General features: G+C 43.9%; 1 protein-coding gene across 5 annotated transcripts in view; it reads right to left on the bottom strand.

Annotated features, from left to right (window-relative positions):
• The window catches only part of CCDC136 (coiled-coil domain containing 136), a 106,281-nt gene that overhangs the window by 39,547 nt on the left and 44,234 nt on the right, over positions 1 to 22,500 (bottom strand). For all 5 annotated transcript variants that reach the window (XM_075345377.1, XM_075345379.1, XM_075345378.1 and 2 more), the window contains exons 7-8: positions 4,415 to 4,664; positions 2,190 to 2,324 (exon numbers count right to left, since the gene is read on the bottom strand). In XM_075345377.1, coding sequence (XP_075201492.1) covers positions 2,190 to 2,324; positions 4,415 to 4,664 — 385 coding nt within the window. The remainder of the gene's footprint in view (positions 1 to 2,189; positions 2,325 to 4,414; positions 4,665 to 22,500) is intronic.

Genomic DNA, 22,500 nt, shown 5'->3' with positions numbered 1-22,500 from the left:
GGCCCCGCCCCCCCCACACGGATTGGCCTCTCGCCCCGGCTCTCTGCAGGCCCCGCCCCCCTCACGCAATGCACGCTCGCTCTGGCCCAACTGACACGGAGCTCCGACTCCCAGGTGAGTACACACACACACATCAGATCACACTCACTCTCACACACACCTCACACATCACATCCACACACTCACAACATCCTGGGATATCGCTTGCTTCTACACCGGCTCCGTCACGATCCCAGCAGCGCCAGACATAACCTTGCGATGCTGGGATCTTGACGGAGCCCGTGAACGCTGGTAACCATTATACACATCGGGTAACTAAGGTCCCTTGGTTACCCGATGTGTATCATAGTTACCAGTGTACACCGGCTCCGTCACGATTCCAGCAGCGCCAGACATAACCTTGCGATGCTGGGATCTTGACAGAGCCCGTGAACGCTGGTAACCATTATACACATCGGGTAACTAAGGTCCCTTAGTTACCCGATGTGTATCATAGTTACCAGTGTACACCGGCTCCCGGTACACATGTGCAGGGAGCCGGCATTATACTCCTCTCCCCCCAGGACTACTCCTCCTATTACAGTCCTCCTATTATACTCCTCTCTGAGTATAATAGGAGAACTATTATAGCATGGGGGATGTAGCACGATGGGGGGTGCGCAGCATGGGGGATGTAGCACGATGGGGTGCGCAGCATGGGGGATGTAGCACGATGGGGAGTGCGCAGCATGGGGGATGTAGCACGATGGGGGGTGCGCAGCATGGGGGATGGAGCACGATGGGGGGTGCGCAGCATGGGGGATGTAGCACGATGGGGAGTGCGCAGCATGGGGGATGTAGCACGATGGGGAGTGCGCAGCATGGGGGATGTAGCACGATGGGGAGTGCGCAGCATGGGGGATGTAGCACGATGGGGAGTGCGCAGCATGGGGGATGTAGCACGATGGGGGATGTAGCACGATGGGGGATGTCGCACGATGGGGAGTGCGCAGCATGGGGGATGTAGCACGATGGGGGTGCGCAGCATGGGGGATGTAGCACGATGGGGGGTGCGCAGCATGGGGGATGGAGCATGATGGGGAGTGCGCAGCATGGAGGATGGAGCACGATGGGGAGTGCGCAGCATGGAGGATGGAGCACGATGGGGAGTGCGCAGCATGGGGGATGGAGCACGATGGGGGGTGCGCAGCATGGGGGATGGAGCACGATGGGGAATGCGCAGCATAGGGGATGGGGCATGATGGGAGGTGCGCAGCATGGGGGATGGAGCACGATGGGAGGTGCACACCTCCCCCCAACACACACACACACACACAGGGAACCACAAACACCGCCATACACAGACACCCACACACACAGACAACGCTGCACACACACAACACCCAACACACAAACACCGCGGCATACATAAATATATGCACATACCGCACAACACACACATTGCACAAAACATACCCCCCCAAAACACACCACACCCACACAAACCGCGCAACACACACACACACAACGCAACAGACACACAGCGCTCCACAAACAATGCAACACACATACAATACCGCTCTCACCCCCCGCCACACCCAGACAACACCCAGAACATGTACAGCGCCCTACACAAACACTTGGTAACTATACACAACAACATATAGATATATATATATATATAAATATATATATATATATCTATATCAAAAATCATACATGAACTACACAATACGTAAATTCTAGAATACCCGATGCGTAGAATCTTCTAGTATATATATATATATATATATATATATATATATATATATATTATATATATATATATATATGTATATATATATTAGAATGTATACATTTTATATTGTGAAATGTAGTGTAAAATTCTAGCAGGCAAAAATTCAGCAAGGCACAAAGCAAGCAAAATGTTGATCTCCAAAAATAGTGTGGAGATTCAGCGTGATCACCTTACTTATTCAAGCAGTCATTAACTAGTTCTGAACTCCCACACATTAAAATTTTGGAATCTGAAAGAAGATTCCCTGATGGATAGATACAATAGGAAATGCAGAATAGAACACTGCGTGGTTTACACTCAGAACCATTTGGACCAGGACTCATGCTATAGAACAACAAAACAATGCTATATTTACAAGGCAGTATTGTACTTTAAGTATTATTACATTTTTAGGAAAATAAATATTAGTTACCTGCAAGCCACTCTCCTTCAGCCTATGGATCTCCTCCCTGCACAACCTCAGCTCCTCCTGTAACTTCTCCTGCTCCTCCTGGCTGAGACGGTGGCGTTGTTGCAGTTCCTCAATCTCAGAAATAAGACCAGCACACTGCGAGTAAGGAAAAAGATGGAGTGAGTGGGGTGAGAGATCAACTATAAAGAGGAAGAAATATGGACCACATTTGTAATGTGAAGATTACTAATACAGATTAACAATTTCTTACATCCAACACCATCCTTGACTCTTTTGGTCTGTTTTTTCCCCACTTGTTTTACTGATATATCCCTATAAAAGTAACTGACTTTTGCTGTGTAATCCAAGAGCCTCGTTTTACTTCTCTTTCTTGAGCTGTACTCTTGAATTGACTCAGTTGACATTAATGATTTCCTATCTTTTCTTTAAACATGTCACCTTGAAAATGCAGTGTAATCTGTTATAGAGCAGGAGGGGAGTAGATTGATATATAAATTATATAGTTTTGTGAGTAAAGCTTCAGTATAACCGGTGATTTAAACATCTGCTCTTTCTGGGATTTTCGGTCCTGTGGTCGGTCCCATCAGGGATTTATAGCTATCTCTATATGCACTCTTGTACAAAGAAAGTTGTTAGTCACTCATAGGATGGCCCATGGGACCGAAAATCCCGGAAAGAGCAGAGCTGTAAATTATTAACACAGGTTATACTGAATCTTTTCTTACAAAACATCAGTCTCTCTCAGATCTCCCTGTACTATATGATGGAGCCTTCAGATTGGAGTGAATTTTCATGGTGACAGGTTCCCTATAAAGGAGTTTTGACAATTCCTACTTGTAAAAAGGCTGCTTTGATAACAACTTTCCCCAATGATCAAAAGTAATCTTTTGAAAAATCTGTTATTCAGTTTTCTTGCTGCACCACAGGGTAAATGAAAAATTAAACAGCGCCCATTCACATGAAATGGCTATCTATGCAATGCAGGACAGGGCAGGTCCTCCAGAGTAACAGATGTTCTTTGTAACTACCATCCATCCTAGGTAAGAGATTAAAAATAAAATATCCAGGCTATCTAAACTGGAAAACTCCTTTAGGATCTTTCCATTGCTTCTTCCCCTCTCTCGTAAGTTGTTGATAGCCCCAAGATTGAGTCCTTGATTAGTAATTTCCCTAATTTTTCCTTCTCCCAGGACAAATTTACAAAATCAAACTCATTATCTTTCATCCTCCTGTAAAAATCCTTCCAGTTATGAACCTCCACATCTGCTCCTTCTGAAATGTTATTCTCCGTACACAGTTTATAGATGGCCACTGCCAGAGCAGTTTTTATGTGAGCGGTAAGGTTGTCGGGTGTCTGACCCTGACTGATCTGATATTAATGGCCAATGTCATGGACAGTTCATCAATATCATTGTAGTGGATATTATGCTGCAGGTTACTAATTAAACATGTGTATGAAATAACTATGTGGCTATAGAAACAGATCTTGCTATGCTATTATTTTATTAATATTATGTTATTAATAATAATACAACTAGTAGCCTGTTTTGTCTTCTTTTAATATGCAGAAGTGCATCCGGTGCTATCACAATTTATATTGTAACATAGATTGTATTTCTTGCTATGTTTTGTGTATACAATCAAGATCAGATATTAAAGCCGGTTTAAACGCAACAACATCGCTAACGAGATATCATTGGGGTCACGGAATTCGTGGCACACATCCAACGTCGTTAGCGACATCATTGCGTGTGACACCTATGAGCGACCGCTAACGATCGCAAAATAGTGAAAAATCGTTGATCGTTGACACTCGTTCATTTCCCAAATATCGTTGCTCATTTTGGACGCAGGTTGCTCATCGTTCCTGAGGCAGCACACATCGCTATGTGTCACACCCCAGGAACGACGAACAACAGCGTTCCTGCATCCTCCGGCAACGAGGTTGGAGTGACATGAATGTGGCTGCTCTCCGCCCCTCCGCTTCTATTGGTGGCCCGCTGATTGATGTCGCTGTGTGCCGCACGAACCACCCCCTTAAAAAAAGAGGTTGTTCGCTGCCCACAGCGACGTCGCTAGGCAGGTAAGTATGTGTGACGCGTACCTCCGATTTTGTTCGCCACGGGCAGCTATTTGCCTGTGACGCACAAATGAAGGGGGTGGGTGCGATCGCTAGCGATGTCGCGGCGTGTAAAGCGGCCTTTACACTCATTGACCGAACTAACCTCACTTTGTGCTTTCTGGACTTTCTCTTCAGCACTCTGGAGCTGGACATTGAGTCTGTTCTTGTCCTCTTCGCGAGTCGTTTTCTGTTTCTCCGGCTCGCACATGCTCGTTGTCTCAATAACTTCGCTCAGAGCAATGATGTTTTCAGCATCGTACTGTGGGAGTTTTTCCAGTGTCAGACTATCATTCTCTTCCCCGTGATCTTGATGTGATTCTTCTGTGACATCCTCAGGATTTGTGTCCGCCGTTCTACAGAATAATACATAGATTTATCAGAATTTACAACGGTAAGGAAAACTTCAGGTTATTATACAATTTCCATTAACAGTTTCTATGTACATTTTTTTTTAATCAGATGTTTTTTATGAAATAAAAAAAAAACTAAAATTTTCCATTTTCACACAAAGATTACAGCAAATAAAATGAAAATAAAATAGGGACAAAAACTAATTTTCATCATAGTTTTGGAAAGGATATGAGAGTAACAAAATAGTACCCCTACCTTGTCTCACAGAAAATCGGCAGAAACGTGTGAATTAGAGCTTAAATACGTAATATTACTATAAAAATATACCCCGACTAAACACACTAGGCAAAGTGACAGTACGTGAAGCACAACTTCATAGTACCAAAACTGCATGTTGTTCTAAAATTCAACTTCTCAACTAAGAGCTGTGTATCGGGAAAGGAGAACTGACAAATGCTCTGTCTCTATAAAATACTGAATAACCTTTGGTAGGACAGGACTGTTCCATATTGGTAGAAATTTGGTGCAACCTGCAACACTTAACAGTTTCTTACCTCTATCCCATGCCTTTGATATCACTGCCATGGATGGAATGTAGTGACTACCACTTAAAGGAGGCTTTACACGCAGCAACATCGCTAGTGATGTCGCTCGTGAAAGCACCCACCCCCGCCGTTTGTGCGTCACGGGCAAATCGCTGCCCGTGGCACACAATATCGCTAACACCCGTCACATGTACTTACCTTCCTAGCGACGTCGCTGTGGGCAGCGAACAACCTCTTCGTTAAGGGGGAGGTTTGTGCCCCATCACAGTGACATCACACAGCGGCCGACCAATACAAGCAGAAGGGCGAAGAGGAGCCGCATTAACGACACGCCCACCTCGTTGCCGGAGGACACAGGTAAGCTGTTCTTCGTCGTTCCCGGGGTGTCACACGTAGCGATGTGCGCTGCCTCAGGAACGACGAACAGCCTACGTCCACAACGACCAACGAGATTTTGAAAATGAACAACGTGTCAACGATCAACAATTAGGTGAGTATTTTTGATCGTTAACAGATGTTCGTAGCTGTTACACGCAACAACGTCGCTAACAATGCCGGATGTGCATCACGAAATCCGTGACCCCGATGACATATCGTTAGAGATATTATTGCGTGTAACGGGGCCTTTAGGGAATCACTGCCTCCAGTACATACAGGTGAAAGGTAAAAGTAGAAATCGGGTTTTAAAGCCGCGCTATGGACCAATTCAGAAACGATGAAGGATTAATATTTCTTTATTTTCATGCACAGGTCTGTGCATGAAAATAAAGAAACATTATCGTTTCCAGACTGGCCTAGTGCGACTTTAAAACCCAATTTCTACTTTTACCTTTCATCTGATAAACCCGGGGCTGCAGCTATTCATCTGGACAATTAATGCTTTTAAAGGAGTTGTGACTGGCACAACTCCTATAGGTGAGTTTGATTTTACTTGTTACCCTTGTTTTATTGGGGTAAGACCCTATTTGTGCTTTCATCCACAGCTTTAGATATGTCCAGTACATACAGGGGAGATACATTTAGAATCTTGTAAAACCAACCTACCTGGCCATCCCATGGTTTCTCATTGGCCCAACCATGAAAATGCTGCATCTGAGCAGGAACATAATATATTCATAGGTCTAGGATCTCCAAACCCGCCCACTTCCCTCCCCACATCTCTGTTACACCGGAATATTTCCAGTTTAATCCTTGCTTGACATTTTCATCATAAAAGTTCCCTAAATAGATGCTGAATTATGTGAAACAAACACATGCGAACCTATATAGGGGCATAACGTAGAATAAATAACCACTGTGGAATGAATATAATTTTAGTAAGATTCCCTCTACTGATGACTAAAGGAAACTTTACACGCAACGACATCGCTAACGAGATGTCGTTGGGGTCACGAAATTCGTGATGCACATCTGGCCTCGTTAGCGACGTCGTTGCGTGTGAAACGCAGGAACGACCGTTAACGATCAAAAATACTCACCATATTGTTGATCGTTGACACGTCGTTCTAATCTCAAATATCGTTGCTGCTGCAGGTACAATGTTGTTCGACGTTTCTGCGGCAGCACGCATCGCTATGTGTGACACCGCAGGAACGAGGAACAACATCGTACCTTCGGCCGCCGCCAATGAGGAAGGAAGGAGGTGGGCGGGATATTTCGGCCGCTCATCTCCGCTTCTATTGGGCGGCCGCTTAGTGACGGCGCACAAACTACCCCCTTAAAAAGGAGGAGGTTCGCCGGCTACAGCGATGTTGCTAGGCAGGTACAGTAAGTATGTGTGACGGGTGTTAGCGATGTTGTGCACCACAGGCAGCGATTTGCCCGTGACGCACAACCGACGAGGGCGGGTTCTTTCACCAGTGACATTGCTAGCGATGTCGCTATGTGTAATGTGCCCTTTAGAGAGGGAGGCAGCACAGTGCATTCATTTTAGTTCGAAATTGGGGACAAATTTATAAATACATAGTTTTCCAAAATATTTGAATTTGTCTACTATTTGAATTTGAGTTGTCTCTCTATGAAAAGATAGCGGTTAGAGATCAGCAGCAGGACAGATTTTTCACAATTTAAAAGAAGGCCAGTCCATCTACCAAACTCTGCATTAATATTTATCATGGGGACAATAGATGATTCCACAACTCCCAGGGAGAGTTCCATGTCAGATGCATATAGAGATATGCTCTGCTCTACAGGACCTCACCTAAATCCAGTACTTTCACCCAATTCTCTCTAGCTACACAACCAAGGGTTCAAAGTCAATGTGAAGAGAAGAAGAAACCTGTTACGGGGGCTGTCTGATTATAAACACCAAAGGGATATCAGACAGTCAGGGTCTACCGTGCAAAGTCTCTGCTGCAGACTAGACTGAGGAAGGCGGTTGTTCCCACCGAAACGCGTTGTATCCGTTTTTTATTTCCGTATGTTTGAGTAATAAATTCCATTTGAGGACAAGAGATTTTTAAAATCATTACTACGGGGAGCGCGGCCACCACAGAATTGGTTTACTTCATTTTTAACTTTTTCACCTGTGGGAATTCGAGGCAGGACCAAACACAGGATCAATTCAAGGCAAGCAGCAGACCCAGGTAAGGAGACTTTGGAAAAATCATATATGCTTGAAGTTTTGTGGCAAAAGGTGAGTGCATAAAACTTCAGTAAAAAAAGGGCACCAGAGAGCCGCATTGATAACGCGCTGAGATTGGCGCCGCGTGTTTGTTTTTTATTATATACCCTGCAGGGAATCACCTTACTGCTGCAGACTATGGCAGAGGATAAGGGGTATCTTGTACTACGGAAGCAGTACTGACACTGATACGTCTCAGTGACACTAGAGCCAATCACGGCGTGTACTGTTAAAGTCACAGCGACTACCGTATTTAGCATTAACGTAAAAGGGATAGGTTAATGAGTGAGGAAGAGTATATAAGTGTGCCGCTGTAAATAGTAGTAGCACAAGTGCAGAGTGCAATACCTCTGTTAAACTCACAGAGGCATGTAGTTAGGAAATAAAGCAATTCCTCCCTTACTCGGAGGGTGTGTGGTATGGTCTCTGTTAATGATCACAGAGACAAAATCAGTGAGTGTGAAATGGCACCTACCTAGGTCCGTTCCTCTCGTGGTGCAAGGAGACGGACAGCAGCGTAAGCCGCACAAAGTTCCTACCTGCGTTTGCTCCACTAGTGTGCGAGGACACGAACCACTAGACATGGCACCTGCCTAGGTCCGCTCCACTAGTGGTGCAAAAGAGACGGACAGCAGCACAAGCCGCACAAAACTCCTACCTATGTTCGCTCCCCTAGTGTGCGAGGATACGAACAACTGCCAGACGCAGTATAAGGAACGTTACCCTAGCGGTAACGTCCACCTACGAGTAGAATCACAAGGCCCAGCCAGACCATGTGCCTCAGGCACCTGCCTATGTCCGCTCCACTAAGATGTAAGGATACGGACCGCAGCCAAAGCTGTAAGGTACAAGAACGCTACCCTGCCGGTAGCGCTCACCTAGCATAGACAGAGAGATGCCTAGAGGGACGTGCACAGAGCGTCTACTCTCATGCATGAACCAAGAGGACTGAGCGCCGGGCGGCGTGCGTCAGGGTCTTATATAAACTCTGTGCCTCATCCAAGATGGAGGACACCAGAGCCAATCCGCTGCCAGAACGACAGCAATGACGTCACGCTGGCCTATCACCGAGCAAAGCGTCACAAACACATGAATAGCGACCAATCGGCATAGAAGGTGTCAGAGACATGTGACAACGTGTCACAAGCGCATGACCAGCGGCTAATCAGCTTAGAAGGTGTCAGAGACATGTGACCTCGTGTCAGCGATGATGTCACCCGCACATGTGCAATGGCTCCAAGATAGGTCTTAGGGCGGCTTTGCACGTTGCGACATCGCACGTGCGATGTTGGTGGGGTCAAATCGAATGTGACGCACATCCGGCGTCACTTTCGACATCGTACTGTGTAAATGCTAGATGATACGATGAACGAGCGCAAAAACGTCGTTATCGTATTATCATTACATTCACCGACATTTCCATAATGCCGGTGTCGCGACAGGTACGATGTTGTTCCTCGTTCCTGCGGCAGCACACATTGCTGTGTATGAAGCCGCAGGAGCGAGGAACATCTCCTTACCTGCCGCCGGTGGCTATGCGGAAGGACGGAGGTGGGCGGGATGTTTACATCCTGCTCATCTCCGCCCCTCCGCCGCTATTGGCTGCCTGCCGTGTGACGTCGCTATGACGCCGCGCGACCCGCCCCCTTAGGAAGGAGACGGGTCGCCGGCAAGAGCGACGGTCGCAGGGCAGGTGAGTGCATGTGAAGCTGGCGTAGCGATAATTTTCGCTACGCCAGCTATCACACGATATCGTACCTGCGACGGGGGCGGGGACTATCGCGTGCGACATTGCAGCATCGGCTTGCGATGTCGCAACGTGCAAAGCCCGCCTTAGTCTCCAGCACTTGCACATGTGCAGTAGCAAGAAATCCGAACATAGTCTCCAGTGCTCGCACATGTGCAGTAGCAAGAAATCCGAACATAGCCTCCAGTGCCACAGCAACCGTAACAAAGCCCCTGTATGTTGCCCCTCCAAGCACAAATCTCTTCAAGACATACCCATCTGTCAGAAGTCTGGAAGCCTTCCAATAATTTTGAAAAAGCAACATAATTAGGGCCAAATCCCATCTCCTCTATTGAAGCTCATAAATAGAGAGGAACTTATTGGCATACAATCCGATTGACACACATGGATTTGTTAAGCAACTTTCAATCAAGGGTGCACATACTATTGGTGCAGCCCAATGAGTTAGGGAACCATTGTCATCTCAAGAGTAGTTTCATTCTATCAATAGATTGACTATAAGGGAGTGAGCTAATAAGCTTCAGAGTTCACAATTAAAAGTGGATTATTATTGATAAAATACTTGGTGGTTTACGATGAGCTATAGGATAAGAAAGGCCTATATACAGTTCTTGCACAGATGGCCCTCTACCATCTGTGTCCACCCATGCTTTTGTTAATCTATCAGCAAGGATCTTAGCCACTAGTTTAATATCCACTGGGAGCAGGAATATTTAGCAATAGAAATTCGGTTCGGTTGGCACGATTCCTATTCTATGAACATTTTCATTCTATTGCAGCATATTTCCATTGGTGTTGTTTTAATCAACTTGTATAATGATGGTCCTCACTTGTAGATGTACAGCAATTTGTTGTGAATGTCTATCATTATGGATGAAAAAAAAAAAAATCCAGCTTCCAAAGGTTTGGATAAAAGTTCAATAGCAAAAGGTATCTAGGCAGGTTTTGCAGAGCCCCAATGGGGGAGTAAAGGAAAAACATGAATAAATAAATAAATTAATTAATTAATTGACCGTGGTAGTTTGCTTCACTCCCCCATTGGGGTTCTGCACAACCTGTCTAGATACCTTTTGCTATTTGGATTTTAATTAGTAAGTTTGTAATAAAACCTGACATTTTATCCAAACCTTGGAAGCTGGATTTTTTCTTTTTGCCTCAGTGTTCACATTTTACAGGATGTTTTCCGTGCTCCATGGAGGGAAAAGTTCGAATGCAGGTGAGCTGACCTAATTTTACTTCCTCTCAATGTGGATGGACTGTGACATGTAAAGTGATTTGCATGTCCCCTCTCGTTAAGCCATACTTTTTTTTTTTTGTTCCAGAAAAATGGCTGCGCTGGCATAAAAACACAAATACAATATTAGGCATACAGTGGGGAAAAAAGTATTTAGTCAGCCACCAATTGTCCACGTTCTCCCACTTAGAAAGATGAGAGAGGTCTGTAATTGACATCATAGGTAGACCACAACTATGAGAGACAAAATGAGAAAACAAATCCAGAAAATCACCTTGTCTGATTTTGCAGGATTTTATTTGCAAACTATGGTGGAAAATAAGTATTTAGTTACCTAAAAACTTGAAAGATTTCTGTCTTTAACAGACCTGTAACTTCTTCTTTAAGAGGCTCCTCTGTGCTCCACTCATTACCTGTAGTAATGGCACCTCTTTCAACTTGTTATCAGTATAAAAGACACCTGTCCACAACCTCAAACAGTCACACTCCAAACTCCACCATGGTGAAGACCAAAAAGCTGTCAAAGGCCACAAAAACAAAATTGTAGCCCTGCACCAGGCTGGGAAGACTGAATCTGCAATAGAAAAGCAGCTTAGTGTGATGAAATCAACTGTGGGAGCAATAATAAGAAAATGGAAAACATAAAAGACCACTGATAATCTCCCTCGATCTGGGGCTCCACGCAAGATCTCACCCCGTGGGGTCAAGATGATCACAAGAACAGGGAGCCAAAATCCCAGAACCACCCAGGGGGACCTAGTGAATGACCTGCATAGATCTGGGACCACCATAACAAAGGTTACCATCAGTAACACACTACGCCGCCAGGGACTCAGATCCTGGAGTGCCAGACGTGTCCCACTGTTTTTGTACATGTCCGAGCCCGTCTGAAGTTTGCTAGAAAGCATTTGCATTATCCAGAAGAGTATTGGGAGAATGGCATATGGTCTGATGAAACCAAAGTTGAACTGTTTGGTAGAAACACAACTCATCGTGTTTGGAGGAGACAGAATGCTGAGTTCAATTCAAAGAAGACCATACCTACTGTGAAGCATGGGGGTGGCAACATCATGCTTTGCGGCTGTTTCTCTGCAAAGGGACCAGGACGACTGATCCGTGTACATGAAAGAATGAATGGGGCTATGTATTATAAGATTTTGAGTGCAAACCTCCTTCCATCAGCAAGGGAATTGAAGATGAAACGTTTCTGGATCTTTCAGCATGATAATGATCCCGAGCACACTGCCAGGGCAATGAAGGAGTGACTTCGTAAGAAGCATATGAAGGTCCTGGAGTGGCCCAGCCAGTCTCCAGATCTCAGCCCCATAGAAAACCTATGGAGGGAGTTGAAAGTCCGTGTTGCCCAGCGACAGGTGCAAAGCATCACTGCTCTAGAGGAGATCTGCATGGAGGAATGGGCAACATAGCACCAACAGTGTGTGCCAACCTTGTGAGACTTACAGAAAATGTTTGATCTCTTTCATTGCCAACAAAGGATATATAACAAAATATTCAGATGAACTTTTGTTATTTACCAAATACTTATTTTCCACCATAGTTTGCAAATAAAATCTTGCACAATCAGACAAGGTGATTTTCTGGATTTCTGAAAAAAGTATGTGGGACATGCCAATCACTTTACACATTACAGTCCATCCACAATGAGAGGAAGTAAAATTAGGTCAGCTCACCTGCATTTGGACTTTTCCCTCCATGGAGCATGGAAAACTTTTTTCCCCCACTGTATATGGTTGCACAGAAAACTAGCATAAATAATAATTCCACCATGTCTTTATCAGACTTCTTGGTTTAACCCTTTAGTGACGGAGCTAATTTTCACCTTAATGACCAGACCAAATTTTGCAATTCTGACCAGTGTCACTTCATGAGGTTATAACTCTAGAACGCTTCAACGGATCCCGGTGATTCTGAGATTGTTTTTTCGTCACATATTGGACTTCATGTTAGTACCAAATTTAGGACAATATTTTTTGCGTTTATTGAAGAAAAAAATTGAATATTGGCAAAAATTTTGAAAATTTAGCAATTTTCAACTTTTGAATTTTTATACCGTTAAACCAGAGATTTCTGTGACACAAAATAGTTAATAAATAACATTTCCCACTTGTCTACTTTACATCAGCACAATTTTGGAAACAAAATTTTTTTTTGTTAGGAAGTTAGAGGGGTTCAAAGTTTATCAGCGATTTCTCATTTTTACATCAAAATTTACAAAACCATTTTTTTAGGGACCACATCACATTTGAAGTGACTTCAATAGGCCTAGATGACAGAAAATACCCAAAAGTGACCCCATTCTAAAAACTGCACCCCCCAAAGTACTCAAAACCACATTCAAGAAGTTTATTAACCCTTCAGGTGCTTCACATGAACAAAAGCAATGTGGAATGAAAAAAAGCAAAAATTAAATTTTACATAAAAATGTTGCTCTAACCCAAATTTATTCACTTTTAGAAGAACTAACACAACAAAATGGACCCCAAAACTTGTTCCCCACTTTCTTATGAGTGCGCCGATACCCCACATGTGGTCAGAAACCTCTGTTTGGACAAATGGGAGGGCTCGGAACAGAAGGAGCAATATTTGAATTTTGGAAAGCAAATTTGGCTGAAATAGATTGCGGGCACCATGTTGCTAATACAGGTCCGCTAAGGTACCTAAACAGCAGAAACCCCTCACAAGTGACACCATTTTGGAAACTAGACCCCTCAAGGCTTCTATCTAGGGGTATAGTGAGCATTTTAGATCCACAGGTACTTCACAGATTTTGTTAACGTTACGTTGTCATATTGAAAATTTTAATAATTTTATCAAAAATGTTGCTTTAGCATCAATTTTCTCACTTTTTCAAGAGGTAATTCCAAAAATTTGACCTCAAGGTTTATTAACCACTTTTTTATGAGCGCGGTGATACCTCACATGTGGTCTGAAACCTTTGTTTGGACAAATGGGAGGGCTTGGAACGAAAGGAGCAATATTTGAATTTTGCAAAGGAAATTTGGCTGAAAAAGATTGCGGGCACCATGTCACATTTGGAGGACCCCTAAGGTAACTAAACAGCAGAAACCCCGCACAAGTGACCCCATTTTGGAAACTAGGCCCCTCAAGGAATTTATCTAGATGTTTGGTGAGTACCCTGAACCCCCAGGTGCTTCACAGAATTTTATAACGTTGAGCCATGAAAAAAAAAAATAAAATTTTACCACAAAATTGTTATTTCAACCAGGTAGCTTTTTTTTTTACAAGAGTAAAAGGAAAAAATTCAGCATAACATTTATTGTGCAATTTCTCCTGAGTTTGGCGATACCTTATATGTGGTGGAAATCAACTGTTTGGGCGCATGGCAGGGCTCGGAAGGGAAGGAGTGCCATTTGACTGCAAAATTGGCTGGAATCAATAGCGGACGCCAGGTTGCATTTGGAGAGCCCCTGAGGTGCCTAAACAGTGGAGGTCCCCCACAAGTGACTCCATTCTGGAAACAAGACACCTCAAGGCTTTTATCTAGGTGTATAGTGAGCAGTATGAATCCACGAATACTTCACAGAATTTGATAAGCTTAGGTTGCCATATTGAAAATTTTCATTTTTTTCACAAAAATGTTGCTTCAGCATCAAATTTCTCACTTTTTCAAGAGACAACAACAAACCGTGGACCCAACAGGTTGTTATCCAATGTCTTATGAGCACAGGGATACCCCACATGTGGCCAAAAACCTCTTTTGGATAAATGGGAGGGCTTGGAATGGAAGCAGCACCATTTGAATTCTGGAAAAGTTGAGATAAATTGCGGGCACCATGTCACATTTGCAGGGCCCCTTGGGTACCTATACATTAGAAACCCCCCACAAGTGACTCCATTTTGGAAACTGGATTTTATTCAGGAGTATAGTAAACATTGTGAATCCACAGGTACTTCACAAAAATGTTGCTGTAGCAACCAATGTCTCACTTTTAGGCTATGTGGCCATGATCCAGCGACACGGCGTCTAGTACACAGTGTCAGCCTCCTGCAGAGATGTGAGTGTTGTCCACGGGAGAACGCAGCTGCCCATGCCCACGATTTGGGTTCAGGCTGCTGTGGAGCTCTATGCTACCTGCAGAGAACACTCATCTCCGCAGCATAAATTGACATGCTGAGGCTCGGGAAGCTGCGCCACAGGTCAGTTTATGTGGCGGAGAAAAGAAGCACATTGGGCAAGCACATTGGGCATGGGATTTCTAAAAATCCTTCCACTGTGCTTCTACTGCACAATGCAGCGTTATGGACGCAGGGAAAACACTCTGCGCCCAAAACGCTGCAAATCCCGATTGTAGGCGCACAGCCTAAAATGCTACAATGGATGAATGGATAGATGTCAAACATATATAACGTCCCACCCCCTGCATATTCTAAGCTGGCGCCCTTTAGTGCCTTTCATGTGGCACTAAAGGGTGCCTAGCCTTGTATTTAGCCCCCCAAAAAAATAATAATTAAAATAAACGACGTGGGGTCCCCCCCATTTTTGATAGCCAGCTAGGGTAAAGCAGACAGCTGTAGCCTGCAAACCACAGTTGACAGCTTCACCTTGTCTGGTGATCAATTTGGAGGGCTCCCCAGGCGTTTTTTTTAAAAAAAAAAAACGTGGGGTCCCCCCCAAATTAGATCACCAGCCAAGGTGAAGCGGACAGCTGGGGTCTGGTATTCTCAGGGTGGGAAGAGCCATGGTTATTGGACTCTTCCCAGCCTAAAAATAGCAGGCCGCAGCCGCCCCAGAAGTGGCGCATCCATTAGATGCGCCAATCCTGGCGCTTCGCCCCAGCTCATCCCGCGCCCTGGTGCGGTGGCAGACGGGGTAATATATGGGGTTGATACCAGCTGTAATGTCACCTGGCATCAAGCCCTGGGGTTAGTGATGTCACGGCATCTAAACAGATACCCGACATCACTAACCCAGTAAGTAATAGACAAAAAAAAAAGACAAAAAAAAAATTTATTTGAAAAAACACTCCCCCGAAACATTCCTCTTTCCCCAATTTATTGAAAATAAAGAAATTCCGGTCGCTGTAATCCATTTTGGAGGTCCCACGCTGACTCTGGATCTTCTAGAATATGGGGGGCACGTTCAGGGAACGTATCCCCCATTTTCTGGAAGAGCAAGCTCTCCATGAGCAGTGTGGGTGCAGTAATCTGAGAATACTGCACTCACACTGCCCCGGTCCAACTTAGGGCAGAGTGACCTGCAGTAACCTCATTCCAGAATATGAGGGGCACACTCACAGAACGTACCCCCCATTTTCTGGAACAGCAGTCTCTCCATGTGAGGACCACACTCCTCACATGGAGAGACTGCTGATTACTGCACTCACTCTCCCCCGGTCCACAGTGGAGCAGCCTGTGCATCAGCGACGTCAGCGTCCCTGCAAGACTGACGTCGCTGATGCACAGGCTGCTCCACTGTGGACCGGGGGAGGAATCCAGCTGACAGCCGCTGTCTGCGCATGCGCCGCCAGCATTCAAGAAGGAGGCGGCGTGATCGCGGGACGGATCACCAGCCAGGTAACGTATGACCGGGGGCTGGGGGGGGGGGGTGATGGGGGGTGACCTAGTGGGACCTGGGGGGACCTGGGGACACCTTTCTGCCGCATGTGACGTGTCACATGCGGCAGAAAGAGCAGAATGAATGCGGGGGAGGGGGGGTGGCTCTGGAGACCCGGAGGGGGCTCCGGTGACCAGAGGGCTCCGGTGGACCGGAGGAGGGGTCAAGGGGAGGACATTTCCCTCCGATCTGAAATGTTTGATCATTTCAGATCGGAGGGAAATGAATGCAGAGCCGGCGGCGGCAGTTTTCAGCGCGCGTCGGCGCCATCTTGCACGCTCCGGAGGGGGGCTCTGAAGAACTGGAGGGGGCTCCAGGGACCAAAGAGCTCCGGTGTACCGGAGGAGAGGTCAGGAGGGGGACATTTCCCTCCGATCTGAAATGTTTGATCATTTCAGAACGGAGGGAAATGAATGCAGAGGCGGCGGCGGCGGGAGTTTTCAGCGCGCGTCGGCGCCATCTTGGATTTTCCGGAGGGGGGGGGTTGGATGGATTTCTCCGGTACCGGGGGCTTTGGGGGCACTAAGGGCTCACATTTATTTCTCATCTGACATGTTTGATCACGTCAGATGAGAAATAAATAAATTTTACCAGCCATTTTTTTTTTTTTATGTTGTCGCCGGTATACGGTGTATACCGGCGATCGCATTAACGGGGTGCATAAAAAACACCCCGATTCATAATCTGGGGGGTTTCAGCTACCCCCGGTAGCTGAAACCCCCGAGATTTTTCGTCACTGGGGGGCGCTACAGGGTTTTTCCGGCCTGACGTCTCAAGACGTCGGAACAGAATAAGTACCCTGTTTTTCCGACGTCTTGAGACGTTAGGCCGTCGCTATGGGGTTAAGGTGTGTTTGGTAATAATTTGAACATTATTTCAATAATTACGCTCTCTTCAACAAATGCTTATAATTTCCTTTCCTAATTATTGTAATAAATGATCCTAATAACTGACTCCTCTTACAGTAGTAGCAATTTTAAAAGGTCTGAATAGTTTCTATCTGAAACAGTTTATGTTAAATATCACATCAATAAGACTTGGGATAGGTTTACATTTACACAGAGTATTCTACTCAGATGTATGCAGCAGCTTCCATAAATTAAGATGGGTAAAACATAGCCCCCCAAAAATGTTCTGTTAACTACTTTTTGTTCTATTCACATCAGGTTGTGTTGGATTTTGGATGTACAAAAAACATAGTTGACAATGTTTTTTTGTCCCCAAAAACATATAAAAGATGTATTGAAATGTATAGCTGTATGCTTCAATACATCTAAAATGTACACATTTTCCTCCCTGTACCAGTAAAAGCTATCTAAAAAAAATAATAAAAATATGGATACTTAAAAAAACTTGTAAAGTAAGAAATGGCATACATAAATTCTGCATAACGATAGTGAATAATCAGCACAATATAATATATTATGCAGAATAGGGACCACGGATTAAGACCAAATCGCTAATACAATGGAACAAAAAAAAAAAAAAAAAAAAAAAAAAAAAAAAAAAAAAAAGAGAGGAACAAGAGGCGATCAATTAGGTCTATTTATTTTTATTGTGAATAAAAGTGCGGACAGGTGGGGGGGGTCAGACCCGGTATACATCACTACAGTCAGCATGCACCAATTGTGCAAGGCATTATAAGAAAGTCAAGAATGTGAATACATATGCACCATCAAAGTTACAATACAATCTGCATAAGGTAAAAAATCAGATATCCCTTACTGATTTATTGGGACTCGCTCATCCATACATGCACATATAGAGAGCACAGTATTGCAGTTTATTGAAGATCACATGAACTACTCCAAGTACAATTATGGACCTGTACCAAGGTAACTCAAATTGTCCTCTATATATACGCATGGAGACCAAAAATATCCAGACATAATTCCAAGCGCAGAGCACGGAGCAGTTCATGAGAATAACACGGTTCTCTAGTTAGTGGGCAGAAATTACATGCCTAAAAATTAGGCTTCCATGGATTTCTATGAGGGTGGTAATAATAAGAGCAAATGCTTGATATCCATGAATCATATGAAACGCTCCAGGCTCAGAACACAGGAACACATGGCCAGAAATATGAGACTATAATTCATAGATCACCATACCAAAGGGCATAAATATAGGTCTCAATGACCCCCATATACATGGTGATCATAAAAACCACAAATGATTACAGGTACAAAGAACCTGGAGCAGTTCATGAAATAGTGGCACACACAAACAGAATATCCTTCATCTATTGTTGTAGTGTACAGAGGAAAAATGTATAGGATAGGGACACCATTCATATATAGATGATCATAATATCCATGCTCAGCAACGGAAAATTCCCATATAGTGCTGAAATAATGGTAATCACAAAGAATAGTGTTTAATACCCATACAATACAGAGATTATAATCCCAAAAATCCTCATCTGCACACTAACAATTTCAAGAGTTGTATATAATGAGAAATACCACTAGATTTTTTCACGCTAGTATCATGGAGCACATGGCACTCCATGAACCTGTGGCAGTATAATGCCCACCAATCACTCATACAGTGCACAAGGCACGAGCATTGCCCAAAAACAGATATGCAAAAGCAGGTACATATAGTGAAATAATGAACAACAATTCAAGACTTACATATAGCTGAAAGATGACAATGACTGCAGTGGATTGCGCCCAATGCGCATTTCGGTGTAAACCTTCGTCAGGGGGCGTGAACTAACACGGAGGAAGTGAGGTAGATATAGGCCACCGCTCTCTTCGATTGGGCAGCAAGATGACGCACATGGGGCCGGTCAACCGGAAGTCCCGCCCCACAGACGCGTCATGGATACACGAACGCCGGGAACCCGGCGTCCAAGTAGCCATAGAGACGCGGCTGAGAGCGCGAGAATCCCAGACAGGCCGCGCATGCGTGCACTGCGACAATACGGAGAGAGAGGAAAATAAAAAAATATAGTTTCTCTGCAAGCCAGATATCAAAATTAGAGGATACAAGGCAAACGAGTGGTATATATTGTCACCACATATTACAATATAGGTGTTATAGCAAATTGCAGGAATGGAGTTATAATAAACCCAGTACTCTAACATCTCAAATTGAGATTGTCACACAGTATATCAGAACAGCAAACTGCCGCACAGAATCACACCAATATAATTGAGAATACATCAATAACAAGAACACCCCATAAAACGAGATAAGGAGAGCCCTTAAATGTTCATACAAATAGTGTGATCATGTGCAGCAGCCCGCAGCACCACATCTAAAGATCTATAAAAGTTCATACAGATAATATAACTGTAGAAGAGGACTATCCGTAGAAAGAAAACAATTACATACAACAACCTGCAGGTATGTCACAATTCCAATATATGTGAAAAATGTACACAATTTGTTTATTAAGGAGACATAATAACACTCGTTAAACATCTTCATTCGCATGTAATCCAACGGAGAATTCCTAGTATCCAATTTCCATATCAGCATTATGTACACAGGAAACCAAATGGAAAAGGTGGCCTAAAGATTTATAAAAAAGTAGTTAAAAACAATTTAAAACAAAGGAGAAACTAGACTTTATAAAAAAGGAACAAAACTCATATGCTCATTGAGACCATGGGGCTGGACAGTACGCAGACGCCAGATCCACCGTGTCTCCAATTGACCCAATCTCTGGCTAACCCGACCACCCCGTATATCTATATCCAGCATATCAATTCCACGAATCATAAATTTCCCAGAATCAGATCCGTGGAATAATTTGAAATGCTTGGGAATTGTTTTGAGGGTGTTTACATCACTAACATCACGAGCAGCCTCAATTCCCAAAATATGTTCGCGCACGCGAACCTTTAATTGGCGTGTCGTGAGACCAATATAGATTTTCGGGCAGGGACAAATACCATAATATATCACACACTTAGACTGACAAGTGATTCTCTTCAGGATTTTAAAGGTCTTTGTAGCTGAAGAGTCACTAAATGAGTCAGTGCGTGATACATTAGGACAAGCAACACATTTGTCGCAAGGAAAGCTCCCGCCCTTAATTGGTGGATTTTTGAAAAACAATTGTTGTGGGGGATTGGGATCATGGAGACTACGGACAAGGAAATCCTTGAGGTTCTTGGCTCTGCGCACTGTAATTTGTGGTTGATGAGGTAGAATCCTAGCCAGAATAGAATCGGCTTGTAAGATGGGCCAAGACTTCATCAACACTTGTCGAATAGCATTATGTTCGGAACAGTAATCAGTAATGAATCTGACTGATGTCACATTCTTGCTGGGTTTCATGGAATACAGCAAATCGTTTCTAACCGAATATTTTGCACGATGGTATGCGTGTTTAATAGTACGTCTGCTGTATCCCCTCTCAGCAAAACGCTTGGTTAACTCAACAGACTGTTTCTCAAAATCACTGTCATTAGAGCACAACCTGCGAATACGCAGGAATTGTCCGACAGGTACGGACTTGATCATATATGGCGGATGAAAAGAGGATGCATGAAGTAATGTGTTGGTAGCTGTGGCTTTCCGATATAAATCGGTCTGTAAGAAATCCTCAGAGTCCCTATATACCAAAACATCAAGAAACGCCACGGAATCCGGAGAATATTGATGAGTAAGATAAATGTTGCGACCGTTGGAGTTCATCTCTTGAATAAACAACAAAAGAAGAGTTTGTTTATTCAAGAGATGAACTCCAACGGTCGCAACATTTATCTTACTCATCAATATTCTCCGGATTCCGTGGCGTTTCTTGATGTTTTGGTATATAGGGACTCTGAGGATTTCTTACAGACCGATTTATATCGGAAAGCCACAGCTACCAACACATTACTTCATGCATCCTCTTTTCATCCGCCATATATGATCAAGTCCGTACCTGTCGGACAATTCCTGCGTATTCGCAGGTTGTGCTCTAATGACAGTGATTTTGAGAAACAGTCTGTTGAGTTAACCAAGCGTTTTGCTGAGAGGGGATACAGCAGACGTACTATTAAACACGCATACCATCGTGCAAAATATTCGGTTAGAAACGATTTGCTGTATTCCATGAAACCCAGCAAGAATGTGACATCAGTCAGATTCATTACTGATTACTGTTCCGAACATAATGCTATTCGACAAGTGTTGATGAAGTCTTGGCCCATCTTACAAGCCGATTCTATTCTGGCTAGGATTCTACCTCATCAACCACAAATTACAGTGCGCAGAGCCAAGAACCTCAAGGATTTCCTTGTCCGTAGTCTCCATGATCCCAATCCCCCACAACAATTGTTTTTCAAAAATCCACCAATTAAGGGCGGGAGCTTTCCTTGCGACAAATGTGTTGCTTGTCCTAATGTATCACGCACTGACTCATTTAGTGACTCTTCAGCTACAAAGACCTTTAAAATCCTGAAGAGAATCACTTGTCAGTCTAAGTGTGTGATATATTATGGTATTTGTCCCTGCCCGAAAATCTATATTGGTCTCACGACACGCCAATTAAAGGTTCGCGTGCGCGAACATATTTTGGGAATTGAGGCTGCTCGTGATGTTAGTGATGTAAACACCCTCAAAACAATTCCCAAGCATTTCAAATTATTCCACGGATCTGATTCTGGGAAATTTATGATTCGTGGAATTGATATGCTGGATATAGATATACGGGGTGGTCGGGTTAGCCAGAGATTGGGTCAATTGGAGACACGGTGGATCTGGCGTCTGCGTACTGTCCAGCCCCATGGTCTCAATGAGCATATGAGTTTTGTTCCTTTTTTATAAAGTCTAGTTTCTCCTTTGTTTTAAATTGTTTTTAACTACTTTTTTATAAATCTTTAGGCCACCTTTTCCATTTGGTTTCCTGTGTACATAATGCTGATATGGAAATTGGATACTAGGAATTCTCCGTTGGATTACATGCGAATGAAGATGTTTAACGAGTGTTATTATGTCTCCTTAATAAACAAATTGTGTACATTTTTCACATATATTGGAATTGTGACATACCTGCAGGTTGTTGTATGTAATTGTTTTCTTTCTACGGATAGTCCTCTTCTACAGTTATATTATCTGTATGAACTTTTATAGATCTTTAGATGTGGTGCT

This window comes from Anomaloglossus baeobatrachus, chromosome 4 (assembly GCF_048569485.1).
Source record: "Anomaloglossus baeobatrachus isolate aAnoBae1 chromosome 4, aAnoBae1.hap1, whole genome shotgun sequence".
NCBI classification, from domain to species: domain Eukaryota; kingdom Metazoa; phylum Chordata; class Amphibia; order Anura; family Aromobatidae; genus Anomaloglossus; species Anomaloglossus baeobatrachus.
Note: the sequence above shows the minus strand (reverse complement) of the source record. Positions and strands in the feature narration are given on the sequence as shown.